The following is a 13,911-nucleotide window of genomic DNA, read 5'->3' on the forward strand; positions in this document are numbered from 1 at the left end:
TACGATTTTATCCCTAGGCTCGGAAAATGAAATTCATACAATTTAATCTTTATTCCAAGCCTAGCCAATTTTTATGAATCGCAATAGCATCCCATGTATTTTATAAAATTTAGAATTTTTCCATAAATTTTCTATCTTTTCAATTTAGTCCCTAAATCACAATTTCATCAAAAATCCTTAACAAAATACTTTTAAATACCTATCAACATCTCAAATTCATCATTTAATAACTAAAGTCATATAAACTCATCAATTGAAACTTCCAAAATTTTCAATAAAATCAAAAACTAAGGTAAGATTTAGTTGGACCTAATTGTAACAATCTAAAAACATAAAAATTTCAAGAAACGGGTAAGAATTGAACTCACATGAAGCAAAAATTGAAGAACCAACTTAATCTCTCTTCTATGTCTGCTTTTGAACCAAAATTGATGATGATAATGTCTAGAAACCTTTAATTTCAATTTGTTTTAGTTTTAATTTCAACTTATTTACAATTTTGCCGTTAATTTGGTTTTATTTTATTATTTTCCCATGTTATGCCGCCTCATCCATCCACTTTAAGCATATTTATGCCTTAAGTCCTCCCTTATTTATTAGTTAAGCTATTTAGTCATTTAATTATCATAATTAGCAAGTTTTGTACCTTTTCAATTTAGTCCTTTTTAACAAATTAGACATGTAATCGGTAAAATTTCTTAACAAGATTTTCATACGACATTCCTATCATACCATAGACCATAAAATAATATTAAAATAAATTTTCTTTCAACCTCAAATTGTGGTCCCGAAACCACTGTTCCGATTTCACTGTAAACAGGCTGTTACAACCTTAACTAAACTCTCTGCATTTGAGGAACAATTCCTTGCTAACTAGTCTGCAACCATCTTCCCTTCTCTACGCACAAATTGGAATTTGACATTAGCAAATTGTCATTGCATCATCTTCATTTTCCTAATTATAGTCATTGTAGTCATACTCATTAACCCATCCTTAATCATCTCCACTGTTGTCATACAATCTGTTTCAAGAATAACCTTAGCATACCCCCTGCTCTATGCCATTTCTAGGCCATGAAGGATCGCCCACAACTCTACATTCACCGCTAACCCCCTTCCGATGAACCTTTGAAATCCTTCAATCCAATTCCCAGCAGTCTCTCAAAACACCCCCAACAGCCGACCAACTCCCATTTGTATTTGCCACTCCATCTGTATTAATCTTGATCTATCCACTGTTGGACGAACGACATTTAGTGAAACTGCTTCTGCAATTTCTAGCAACATTTATGTTCTTATTTGTATCACATAGATTAACAGTGAAACATTCAATAGCTTTTACAATATCTTCCACTCTGCTCCTCACATGTTGAAATACAAAATTATTCATATTTTTCCACAACATCCAGCACATTACCCCAAACATAGTTGATGTTTCAATCCTTCCAACTCTCATTCTATACTCATCTCTAAGGTTAACAGACATCCACCCATTCATCTCCTTCCCAAAGAAACTTGGAACATCATCCACAGAGAGTATCTTCTTCCACACTTCAGCAGCAGCTCGGCAATTTCGTAAAGTATGTAAGTCGGTTTCTTGCACATCCCTACAGACTAAACAACTTGCATCATCAGTCATCAGTCATCCGTCTCCGTACCCTCTCACAGTTTGTGAGAATATTCCTATACTTAACTAGCCATAGAAAATGTTTAATTCTAGGAGGCAAGAAATTCCCCATATTTCCTTCCACCCATTAAGATCATGCAGAGAATCATTCTTGACAATACTATTATACGCAGACTTAACAGTGAACTTACCGTTGTCAGTGGCCTACCAGAGATATACATCTTCCCCAAAGGCGTCATTAGGTGGGTGACAAGCAGCTATGTATTCCTTAACCTTTGTACAGAACATGTTATTCAACTTCGACCATTTCCAACAACCATTAGCATCAACAAAGTAGCTACCTTCATATGTATTGAAACCTCTATATAAAGGAAGCAAATGATCAAATAGTGGCCCCAACCTAGGAACCCAAACATCCTTTATAAAGCTGACAGATTTGCCATTTCCTAGACTCCAATATAGTCTCTAGTGAAATTGTTCCCATACTTTTGCCAGCAAACACTATACATAATAACATGCATTTCTACTAATCGAGTGGGGACAAACTTCCACCATTTTGTACTTGCTACGCAACACTCTTACCCACAACTCATTCAGCTTTGTCACAATCTGGTACACAAGCTTCATCAAATATGAGATATTATTAGGTACTAATTTTCTTAAACCAAGGCCTCCTTTCATTGGATCTTGACAACAATAGTCCCATTTAATCAAAGACACTTTTTTTCCACTATTCGTCGAACCCCAAATAAATTGGCGAACTATCTGTTCAATCTTCTCACACACCCCTATTGGAATCATAGCGGACTGTATAAAATACTCTGGTATAGCTAGCAATACCAATCTCGCCAACATCACTCTTCCTGCAAATGAGAACAATTTACCATCAAAGCCATTCAATTTTTTCTGTACTTTATCAACAAAGAATTGAAAAGTTCTTTTAGTAGTTCTTTTATGAAATAGTGGCACCCCTAAGTAAGTGCCCAAGTCAACTTCTGTAATATCCCGAAAATTACTACTGTACTACCCCGAAAATTACTACAGTAAGAAAGTAAGTATCCTTGATATAGTAAAATAAGGAAATAAAGAGACAAAAAGGGAAATTTTAAGTTATGGCAACATTGGGAAATATATTATGATATATTAATTCAAGAAAGGATTAAATCGTAAAAGCGAGAAAAGTTTTGTTGATCAAAAGTAAATACTCAAAATTTGAGGGGTAAAGTGTAAATATGAAAAATTTGAAGGACTAATAGTGCAAATATTTTAAGGGTGGAATAATCTAGAAACTAAGGAAAATGGATGAATTAGGACCAAATTGAAAAGGTAAAGAATTTTGAGGGACTAAATTGTAATTTTACCAAATTAAGTGATGACTAAGGATGAAATTTTTAAAGATTATAAAGGGCAAAATGGTCAATTAGAAGAGAGAAATCTAGAAGGCAATGATGATGTTGGTGATATTTTAGATTAATTAATTAATTAAATATTAGTTTATTAATATTTTAATGAGATATTTTATTATTTTATTATTATTGTATTTAATATATAAGGAGAGAAAGATGAAGAATTATCATCATCTTTTCCATGCACCAACGTGAGAAGAAGAAGAAAGAAAGTTTTCTTTTCTTTACAATTTGGTCATTTCACCAAATACTCACCATTTTCACTTAGAAATCAAAAAAATTTTCATATCCATCAAGAGAGAAAGATAACAATGAGACTATGGGGAGCTAAAATATCAAGTTAGATTCAAGAAATAGAAGCTGGAGGAGAGAGAAAATAAAGTTAAAGTTTGAAACTAATAGGACAAGGTAAGAACATCAATATTTCAATATTTTTTAAGTTTGATATTATTGAAAAAGCATAGAAATGATGTTATAGTAGAATTTTCTTATATAAGGACTTATGTTCTTGATATATTAGTGAGGGGAAATAAGTGAAAGTGATGGGAAATATTATAGAGAAAGGGAATAAGGGAGTTATAAACTTAGTAATCAACATCTTGCACTAAAACGGTTTTGGACAGCAGCAGTAGGTTAAATTTGAAAAATCACCATAAATCGTGGAAATCAAATTAGAGGATGAAAAAAATATGGAATTGAATCTTATTGAGTCTAGTTTCTCATAGAAGAAATGGTGTAAGTAATGGAATTGTAAATCATGGGATATAATAAATTTTGTGAGACAAGGTTAGAATGAATTCGGGTTCCCTTGTTCTAATTTTTGAAAATCATTAAAAATTGTATAAAAATAATTGTGGGTTACAATTTATATGTTTAAAATTATTAATTAGTATATTTTCAATAGAAACAAACAAGAACATCATCCGAATACTAGAAGATAATTAATTTTTAGTGAAGAAGGGTCAAAACTATTAGACAATGAGAAAATAGATGACTTTAAAGAATAAAGCTGTAGTTATTGGCTAAACCATAAATTCTGAAAATTTTATGGTAAGAAGATATGTGAGTCTAGTTTCATATAAATTTAGTGGATCTTAATTGGAGTTCCGTAGCTCAAGATATAAATAATTTAGTGACTATGACTCAAGTGGACAACTTTAAATGAACATATAAATAAATAGTGAAATTATATATAATGTTACATATAAGCATGTTATATACATTAATGATGTGGAATGGAGAGGAGGAAAATATATAATTATTCAACTAGCATGAGTTTTCATTAAAATGGCTAATTTGCATGTTTTAGGTTTAGGGACTAAATTGAATAAAAGTAAAATTTTAAGGGTAAATTTGTAAAATGTCAAAAAGTGACCAAATTGGATGAAATGAATTGTTTTATTATTTAAATTAATAAATTGAATGAAATATTAATTTAGGTCAAGATTGGGTGGAAATTCAAGGAAAATAAAAAATTACCAAAATGTCCCTAAATTTTGGTATTTCTGCAATTTAGCCTGGTAAGTTCGTATGAACTATGAATATTATATAAATATGTGTTTTATTATTGGAATTGAATTATTATTGGTAATATGTATAATTATTAGATGCATTGAAATGATTATCGGAAGCTCGATTGGGTTGGAAGCTTCTCGGCGATATATCACACTATCCATTGGTTCTATCGGTAATTTTGGATGATTTGATTCTAGTTATAATGACATGTATAAGTTAAATTGGCCAACATTAGGTCATTAACGTTTTGACTTTGATTGGTTATAAATATGAATGCTTGATGAAATGAAATGTCTGTAAATTAATTTGTAAACTCCGATAATACTCTATAACCCTATTTTGACGATGGATACAGGTTAGGGGTGTTACAACTTCCACCTGAATTCCTAAAATAGTCGCAAGCATATTGCAAACTGGTACCTCCGTATTAGCTGAAAAATAAACTTTCGACTTACTAGGATTGACTTTATGACCAGAATAAAAACAATATTGCTTAAAGAATCGTCTGAAAACACTGAGCATTATCCACGTCTACTTCTCCAAATAAGACCAAGCCATCAGCGAAAAATAAATGTGAGGCCCATTTCTGCCTAATTTAATAGGCTTCCACTTCCCTTCTGAAACTGCCAAATTAATCGCATGACCAAGCTTCTCCATTGCCAAAACAAATAAATAAGGCTAAATTGGGTCTCCTTGTCGTACACCCTTTGTAGGATAAAACTCATCCGTTAGCGCTCCATTCCATAAAATTTGCACAAAGGATGTTGAAACACACTTCATAATAATACGAACAAAATTATCAGGCAGCTAATCATCTTCGAGAGTGTCCTTAAGCAAATCTCACCGTAACCGATCGTAAGCTTTCTCCATATCTATTTTAACTGCCATCCATCCCTTCTGCCCTTTACGAATCCTCATTGAATGTATCACCTCTTGAGCGATAACAACGTTGTCCATAATATTCTATCCTCCAACAAAACTAGTTTGGTTACCAACAATCAAAAGTGGCATCAGAGGTTTAAGTCGATTCACAATGACTTTAGTAATAATTTTATACGGGACAATGCAGAGACTTATAGTTTTGAACTGCGTAATAGGTTTCGGACCCACAACTTTCAGAATAAGTACAAGCAATGTTTTATTAAAAAATCTCTCTAACGTACCATTCTCAAACACCCTCCTGACTAGTGAAACTAAAATTCCCCAATCACATTTCACTGCGATTGATAAAATTAAGCATGCAAACCATCAATTCCCGGGGCCTTAAGAGGTGCGATACTAAATAAAGCATCATAAACTTCTTTTGTAGTCAATTTTCGATCAAGTGCTTTTAGAAATTCAGCTTCCACTGTAGGGAACATTCGTCTTACCAGGAATCTGCCCATATTACCCTTCTCATTAGTGTACAATCTTTGATAAAAAGACATAGCTTCATACTTTAACCTCTCATCTTCATAGCACCACATCCCATCTTCTAACTTCAGAGCATTAATCTGATTAACACGCCTGCTATTATTAGCTTGAGAATGAAAATACTTGGTGTTACGGTCACCAAGTGTCAGCCAATTACTACGAGATTTCTGCTTCCACATCAGTTCTTTATTATCAAGAACACTTTCTAGCTCAATCTGTAGTTCTTTTTCAAGGTCAATAAGTTTCTTTGATCAATATTTCTCCATCCTCATTTGGATTCCATTGAGCTGAGCTAAAATTGTATGTTTCCTCTTCAAAATATTACCAAAGACTTCTCTATTCCACTTCTTTGCTGCTTCAATAACTTTTTGACGGACTTTTCTACCATTGCATAATTCCTCCAATTGTCATTAACAAACTGCACAAATCCATTATGCGACAACTAACCACTCAAGAACCGAAAAGGTCGAGAAGGTTTCCTACCTCTATTTTTGCCACATTAGATAGCCAAAGGACGGTGATCAGATTTAACTCATTAGAGGTGATAGACTGTTGTATCCGGCATCAACATTTCCCATTGAGAATTACCCAATACTCGGTCAATACGTTCAAACATCTGCCCTCTACTCCAAGTATATTTCGAACCTTTAAACCCAAGATCTTTCAACCCAGACACATCATAAAACTGTTGGAATAGAGGGAAACTACTTTTAGTTTTCCTCAATCCCCCTTGTTTATCATCCTCACCAAGCATAGCATTAAAGTCACCTGCAACCAACCAAGGCAAATTAATATTCTTAGCAATCAAGACTAGTTTCTTCCATAACTCTTTCCTAATTGACCACCGTGGACTACCATAAACACCAGTAAAATAAACCCACTCATTTATCTCTGGTAATTTCAACTTTAAATGAACAAGCTGAAAATGGTTTGCCTTCACCAAAATAGTAACAATATCCTTCCATAATATACAAATTCCCTAAGAAAAGCCACAAGCTTCCACTCTATGAGAATTTGCCATACCAATGTTCTTTATCACTTTATCAGCCTTAACTCCACTAGTTCTGGTTTCAACTAGAACAACAACTCCAAAATCAAACTCTTTTAAATATTCCTTGAGAAACCTATGAAAATTTGGATGATCTTCTCCCTGAAAATTCCATACAATGATATCCAACTTCATAAAAATAGAATGCCAACATACCTAAGCCAAGAACTCACTCTTAAGTACTAATATCCTCAACCCGAACAACTTCAGTAGAATTTCCTCGATTTTGCAAACTCATCGAAAGCCCTATTTTTGCTAACATGGTATTCTCTTATTGAGTCCTTACTCCTCGTTCAACCATGTCCAAACTTTCCACTATTCCTTCCACTGCTTGTTCAATGGGTATCAAATCACCCATATTGCCTTTGCTTAAGACTTTGCTCGATTCACCAACTTCCAACAAGTCATTTGTCAAAAAAAATTTCAACATCATTTGAAGAGAGCTTGGTGCAATTAGGTTAGAAAAACCCAAATTTTCTGTTTGATTAGCAGCCCTATTAGTCTCAACATTTGGGCTCCTATTTTCTTTCAAATTCACCATCGTGTGATGCATTGGGTTAAGTAACCTCTGCCCACTTAACCTGCCACCACTACTCCTGTCTGGCCTAGCCATAGTAGCATCATTTAGTGTCCCCGAGTCATTCCTTGTCCCATCCTTTCTCAAGCCCACCAACCCATTAACATCATTTTTTGTTTTCTGGCCTTATTCGAAACTCGCAACCCCTTTCCCTTATTATTTTTAGTTCCAGACACCCATTCTCTTTTATCAGCCTCCATTTCCCCAATAATACTCTACTTTCTAAATTGAAAGGATTCTGGAATTGTATAAATTAACCTAAAATTTATTTTAGATTCTTCCTTATTCTCACCAAACATGGAAAGAACATTAAATTGAGATCCATTCCAAATATTTTCTTTGACTATTCCCAAACCCGACAATTCTCGTCGTGACTGATGTCGCTAGCGACGATTGACCACCATCCATTATATTGATAAAAAGGTAAACTACTAAAATAGTCACTTTTGTTTGCCTCAGATTATATTCTAATCACTTATGTTTGAAATGTTACGTTTGAGTTACATTCGTTATTGTGTTATAACATTTCAGTCACTAAGCCGTTAATTTCCGTTAACGATGTAATAGTAAGATGACGTGGCACATTAAATCATCATTTTAAACGAAAATTTTATGTTAAATTCTACAATCGGTCCTGATATTTTTTTCATTTTGAGAAATTTAATTTTTTCTTTTATATTCTTTGAACTTTCCTTTTTTTTATTTTTCATTCTCTTACCTTCTCCTCTGTTTCTTCCTTCTTCATTTCTTTTAATGTAGTTTTCTATATTTTCCATTTGTTAAAACTAATCCACAAGCTCGCCTCACTCAAAAAAATTAAATTGTTCAAAAAAAATAAAAGTATAGGGACTAATTTTAACAAATGGAAAACATAAAAAAACTACGTTAAAAGAAATGGAGAAAGGAGGAAAACAGAGGGAGAAGCAGAAGTAAATGGAAAATAAAGAAAAAAAAAGAAAGTTAAAAAACATAAAAGAAAAAAGTAAATTGCTCAAAACGAAAAAATATGGGGACCGATTGTATAAATTAACCTAAAATTTTTGTTTGAAATGATGATTTAACGTGCTACGTCAGCTTACCATTATATCGTTAACGGCAATTAACGGCTTAATAACTAAAATGTTATAACACAATAACGTAAGTGACTAAAACATAACATTTTAAACATAAGTGACTAAAATGTAATATGAGCTAAATAAAAAATGACTGTTTTGGTAGTATACCCTTGATAAAATTAAGAAATTGTAGTAAAAAATTATAAAATTAAAATATATGTTATAAAGTTGAATCAAATATATATTTTTGCTTTTCTCCGTGACCGGTTGAGCAACGTATTTTGGGCTGGTAAAATAGGTTGTTGGCAAAAGCAGGTAAGGAGGTGGTTTGAAAGCCTATAGCTTGCTTTCTCCTCCCGTTGAATACATGCGATGCGTTGCAAAAAAATGATGAATTTCTTCTGGTGAGGGTCGAATGGCTATGACAGCAGGAAAATCCATTGGGCGTCCTTGCAAAACAAATCTTATCCAGCGCGGCGTGAACATATTGCTCAGTGTGGACAGACTGAGGAATCGAGCATGTCTTGCTTGGTTGTAGGCTCGCCTGTGAAGTGTGGCAGCTTACTAATATTACTGTTTCCTATAATTCTGTTACTGATTTCATTTATGTCTTGCTGTGTTTGAATGATGATATTATGTCGGGTCGTGCTCTTTGTATTTTATGGAGCATTTGGCTTCATAGGAATTTGTTTGTGTGGAAACAGATTTGTCTTCCGACTGTTCATATTCTTCGTGTTGCTGATTCGTTCCTGCAGAACTGGAGGGTGGAGAAGCAGGTTTTGATAAAATCTAGGTGCTCGGTTCAGCAGCCCCTACTGCTCTGTTAAGTTGGTTTAAGCCACCGATGGGTAGTTTGAAATGCAACGTTGATGCTGCAATTTTCGGCGATCAAAATGCTACAGGCTGGTCAGCTGTTGTTAGAGACTCAGAGGGCCCTTTTGTTCGAGCGGTTACTGGTTATGTCTGCTTGAAATTCCCAGAATGGCTGAAGTCTTTGCTGTTCGTGAATCTTTATCCTGGGTTTTGTTGAATCGATTCGATGTCTTGGTCGAGACTGGTTGTCTGCAAGTCCGGCATGCACTGTTGAGGCATCAATGCGACCTATCTGAGTTTGGAACAATTGTTTAGGATTGTTGTCGCCTTCAATCTCAGTTCCATTCCCTTTCCTTCCTATGGATTCGTAGAGACGCAAATAAGGTAACTCATTCGCTTGCTGACAGCTTGTTACATGGGAATTGGGAACTATATTGATTGGGGGTAACGTAAAAGGGTATTTCTTTCACTATGCTGATAGAGGAGGATGGACGTAAGACAAGGTTGGGGGACGTCGAAACCTATCAATTTTGACAAGGTTCGGTTATTTTACCATGCCTACCATCCCATAAATTGGGAAAAGAATTCATTCCCACAAAGTTGGGGGAAGTCGAAACCTATCAATGAAAATTGGGTGACAGCGGAAAATCTGTGGAACTAATTGGGAAAGGAAAAAAAACAAAAGAAAGGCAATTAAAGATTTGCAAAATGTAAGTGCTGATTCTGATGAACTGGAGAACAAAAAAAAGAAGATTTCAAATTGAAGAAAATCGATCCAATCATCCAATAATAATAAATACAATCTCGTTACATACAAAATTTCATATGAATAGTAAAAATAACTGTAAATTTTTTTATGTGAAATGATCAAACTTTGATATGAAAAAAATAGATGTTATATACAAGAATCATGTTGTATTACAAAATGCCTATTCAGTTTATCCCTTCTGTCTTTTGAAAACAAAAGCAAATCCACCACCAACAATTTCACATATACATGAACTGAAAATAAGTGTAACCATATCCCATTTACTGCAGATTCATGGTAAGGAAAATATATATATGTGTGTGTGTGTTGTATGATATGCTGCTTGCGGCTGACTGCAAAGGTTTCTGGACAAATTACGGCAAAATAAAACCAGCATCTCTTTTATTCAACTTCAGGCACTCACTTATTCGGGGAGGTAGAAACTAATGGCATGCTGATCTAATAAACACTTTATGCATAGGCCATAAAGTGATGATCGTTAAAAATGGCATCTAAGCTGTTTCTGTATTTCTTTCTCCTTTCTTCTCATCTAAAAGTTTTGAGGGATGAAAGCACAAAGAGACTATGTTCACGAATTGGCAACTCCTTTATACGATGAAGAAAAGAGACCCAAAACCAAACTATTGCTAATTGGAAGCAGCCACTAAATATGCTATAATAAATGAGGGGGAAAACGAAAAACCGAAAATCTGTTGTGATTTGTAAGTTGTAACCTTTGCAACAAACTTAATTTGAAGCAACTAAAAGCTGAGTCCACCACAATGAAACTAGTCGGTGGGTAGGTCGAACATCATTTCCTACATCATAAGAGAATTAGAACACTCTTGTTATTTCCTTGGATTAGATATGATAATACCTATCGACTTATAGATGAAAATAGTTTCGAGACAAACCTTATCACACACAGGGCATGTGTCACTTCTTTCCATCCATTCAAGAATACATGCAAGGTGAAAATGGTGCTCGCATTTTGTGATAATTTTTGGATTTTCTGCATCATACTCTGCATGAAAAACAGACACAAGGATCTCTCAACAACCTTTTCTCCTCGAGAGTAGAAGCACAAGTTCGCTGAAAAATGGCAACCGTTAAAAGAACTCATAAATTGCAAAGGGAAGACATACCTTCCAAACAGGTTGGACAAACATCCTCCTCTTCCTTTGTAGACACAACTGGTTCAACTGGTTTTGAAAGTTCGACTTCTAGTTCCTTTGGTGACTCAATTTCTGTATCAGTTTGTGCTTTGCAGCCCAATCCCTTTGTGTCCTCAGATTTTGTGCAAGTCTCTCGAGTATTGGCAGCAACTGTTTCTTGACCAGAATCAACATTAGTCGATTGCACTGCTTCGTCACTTTTACTGCTATGAATTTGGGCTACCGAAGGAGTTTGAGGAGGTCCTAAAATTGCATCAAATGGCACCGGAGCAGGAGGAGGTCTATAAGCATCGGGCACAGATACCTCCAGATTTGTGTCGACTAGGAGCCCGGTAGAGAGAGCAGAGGCAGCAACACTATGAGAAGATAAAGGCATGCGCTCATCTGATGCTCTTGGATACTATTAAAGGAAAGGAATTCCAATCAATAAAGATCATGAAAATGAATTCAATACAATAACTGATTAGTTTCAAAATAGTTTCCTTGTATGGCTCAAGTTCAGATTAGTGTTTAGTCATCCAGTATCTAATAACTAAATGAAATGAGATCACTTCAACAGGAACACTAATCCAGTATCTAATAATTATTCCGTGGGGGAAGAAAATTATACTAACGTAATAATATGCTGGTCCACTACTTATTTCTACTCCTCTAGAAGAGCAACAGCAACAACCTCCCATTCCTTTTACTTATGTCCACTGCCCATAAAACACCACTGGTACTTTGTAGATCAGAATCTCACAAACAGAAGGTGAGCAAAACCTGTTTTAAGAAAAAGATTGAAATCATTTTTGAAGATATAAACAGCTTAGTTTTCAGTCTAGTAAACTATATACATGCCAAATGCCACATGACAATGCAAAACATATTCTATATCCGGTTTCTTGCATACACTCGTCATCAACAAGCACATGTATGATAGAAAGCAGTAAAAGTGTTATAGAGGCCTCTGTACTAAGAATCAGATTGCATTTTTCCCCCTCTACTAAAAAAATAAGCAAATTAGTTCCTCTTTGGTCCTTCTGTTAGAAATTTTATCCATTTCTATTGTTAAAAACTGATACTTATACATAAGTATGAGGTACATGTGACATGCCATGTGTTATTTTCTGGTTATTCTATCAGTCACACCAGTTTTTAACTGTACAAATGGATGAAAATTTTAATAAAAATGACCAATTTGCTCTTTAATTTAACGTACAGGGACTAATTTACCCATTTCTGAGTAGAAATGATAAAATACAATCTGATTCCTGGTACAAGGGCCTTCTTAGATAAAGACCCTAAAATAAAGGCAAGCTGGATCATATTCTACTCTTTGCAGCACAAGCTACAAATTTTTGCATGTTATGATCAACAGAGTAGCAGAATTCAATCATGTAAAAACAAAAGCAACATCCATTATCGATTGTTAAAAACAAACGAAGTTTAAGAAACAAGCTACCAAGTCAGTTCAGTTTTCCAGCTACAATTCCATATCAAGAAATTCAAGACAACCAAATGAAGTAAACTGAAAAGCAATACTCTGATAGTTAAATTAAGGAGTAGGACTAAACCCCAAGTTCCGATTCCTTAAATAATCGAGGTGGACAGTGTTAATGACAAACTTGTAATCAAATCAAACCAAACATTTTTGTGAGACTAATTAACCCAAATGCTCAAACACTTGGAGCAACAAACAGAAGAGGTGAATTCAATAATAAATAAATAAAAAAAGAGTTGCCTTTGAGCTACTCTTCATCAATATCATATGCAAAAGCTATAGTCAAAACATCTAAATTTCATAAGGTTGAGAAAAAAAGAAGAAAAGAAAACCCAATAAAATTTACCAGTAATTCAACAATTCTAGAGGTAGTAAGAAAAATATAATCAAACCCTAGAGAAACCATAATTAAATAGCTAAGCAAACCAAATCACAGAAAGCAAAAAAAAAAAAAAGAACATATAGGACGTGAAATTTTACCTTTTTTATTGAAATTATGGATTCAAGAATTCCCAGATGAAACTTGAATGATAAAAGATTAATTTATTTTACTTCCTTGTTTGGAGTGTAAATTCTAGGACCCCTTTTTTTTTGTTTTGAATAAGTAAAATTTAGCTCTGTTTTGTGTGGGAGAATGAATATCTTTCAGTGAAAAGAAAGAAGACTTTCCCCCATTAAAACTGATATTAGATTCCACCATTGCAGAATTGTTTAATGGGAATTTTCTACACGCGCCAATTTCTACGGTTACTTCCACGCATCATACTAAAAAGTATAATGTCATGCAAATTTAAAATTTATTTCTTATATTTTTATGGGTAATCTACAAAAATAGTCACTTTTGTTTGCCTCAAGTTACATTTTAGTCACCTATGTTTGAAATGTTACGTTTTAGTCACTTATGTTATTATTTTGTTACGAAATTATCACTCTACTGTTTAAGTTCTTTTATCTCTCTAACGGTAATCCTATGTGGTAGTCCAACTAGATTTTAAGTGCCAACTTGGATTTCTAAATGGGATGAAAATAAATTTTAACCAAAATTAGAGAT

At 34.0% G+C, this 13,911-nt stretch overlaps 1 protein-coding gene across 2 annotated transcripts; it reads right to left on the reverse strand.

Moving 5' to 3' along the window:
- Positions 1-10,186: 10,186 nt before the first annotated feature.
- On the reverse strand, positions 10,187-13,531 carry LOC105792238 (probable E3 ubiquitin-protein ligase RHB1A). 2 transcript variants are annotated; one of them, XM_012620715.2, is made up of 5 exons: positions 13,341-13,528; positions 11,992-12,139; positions 11,348-11,777; positions 11,117-11,226; positions 10,187-11,020 (listed from the first exon to the last, which is right to left on the reverse strand). In XM_012620715.2, exons 2-5 carry the CDS (start codon positions 12,055-12,057, stop codon positions 10,991-10,993), a joined length of 636 nt encoding a protein of 211 aa, XP_012476169.1. In that variant the 5' UTR covers positions 12,058-12,139; positions 13,341-13,528; the 3' UTR covers positions 10,187-10,990. The 2 variants fall into 2 exon arrangements, with proteins under 2 accessions (XP_012476169.1, XP_012476171.1); XM_012620717.2 differs by lacking the exon at positions 11,992-12,139 and having other exon boundaries at positions 13,341-13,531.
- Positions 13,532-13,911: the final 380 nt, after the last annotated feature.

Source organism: Gossypium raimondii, chromosome 8 (genome assembly GCF_025698545.1).
Source record: "Gossypium raimondii isolate GPD5lz chromosome 8, ASM2569854v1, whole genome shotgun sequence".
In the NCBI taxonomy this organism is placed as follows: Eukaryota; Viridiplantae; Streptophyta; class Magnoliopsida; order Malvales; family Malvaceae; genus Gossypium; species Gossypium raimondii.

What these genes read in the sequence shown, in the direction of transcription:
- LOC105792238 (XM_012620715.2), bottom strand. Translation starts at nt 12,057, where the DNA reads ATGGGAGGTTGTTGCTGTTGCTCTTCTAGAGGAGTAGAAATAAGTAGT. An exon ending in GTGGACCAGCATATTATTAC is followed by an intron (nt 11,778 to 11,991) that starts GTTAGTATAATT and finishes TTCCTTTAATAG; the next exon opens with TATCCAAGAGCATCAGATGA. An exon ending in TTGTCCAACCTGTTTGGAAG is followed by an intron (nt 11,227 to 11,347) that starts GTATGTCTTCCC and finishes TTTTTCATGCAG; the next exon opens with AGTATGATGCAGAAAATCCA.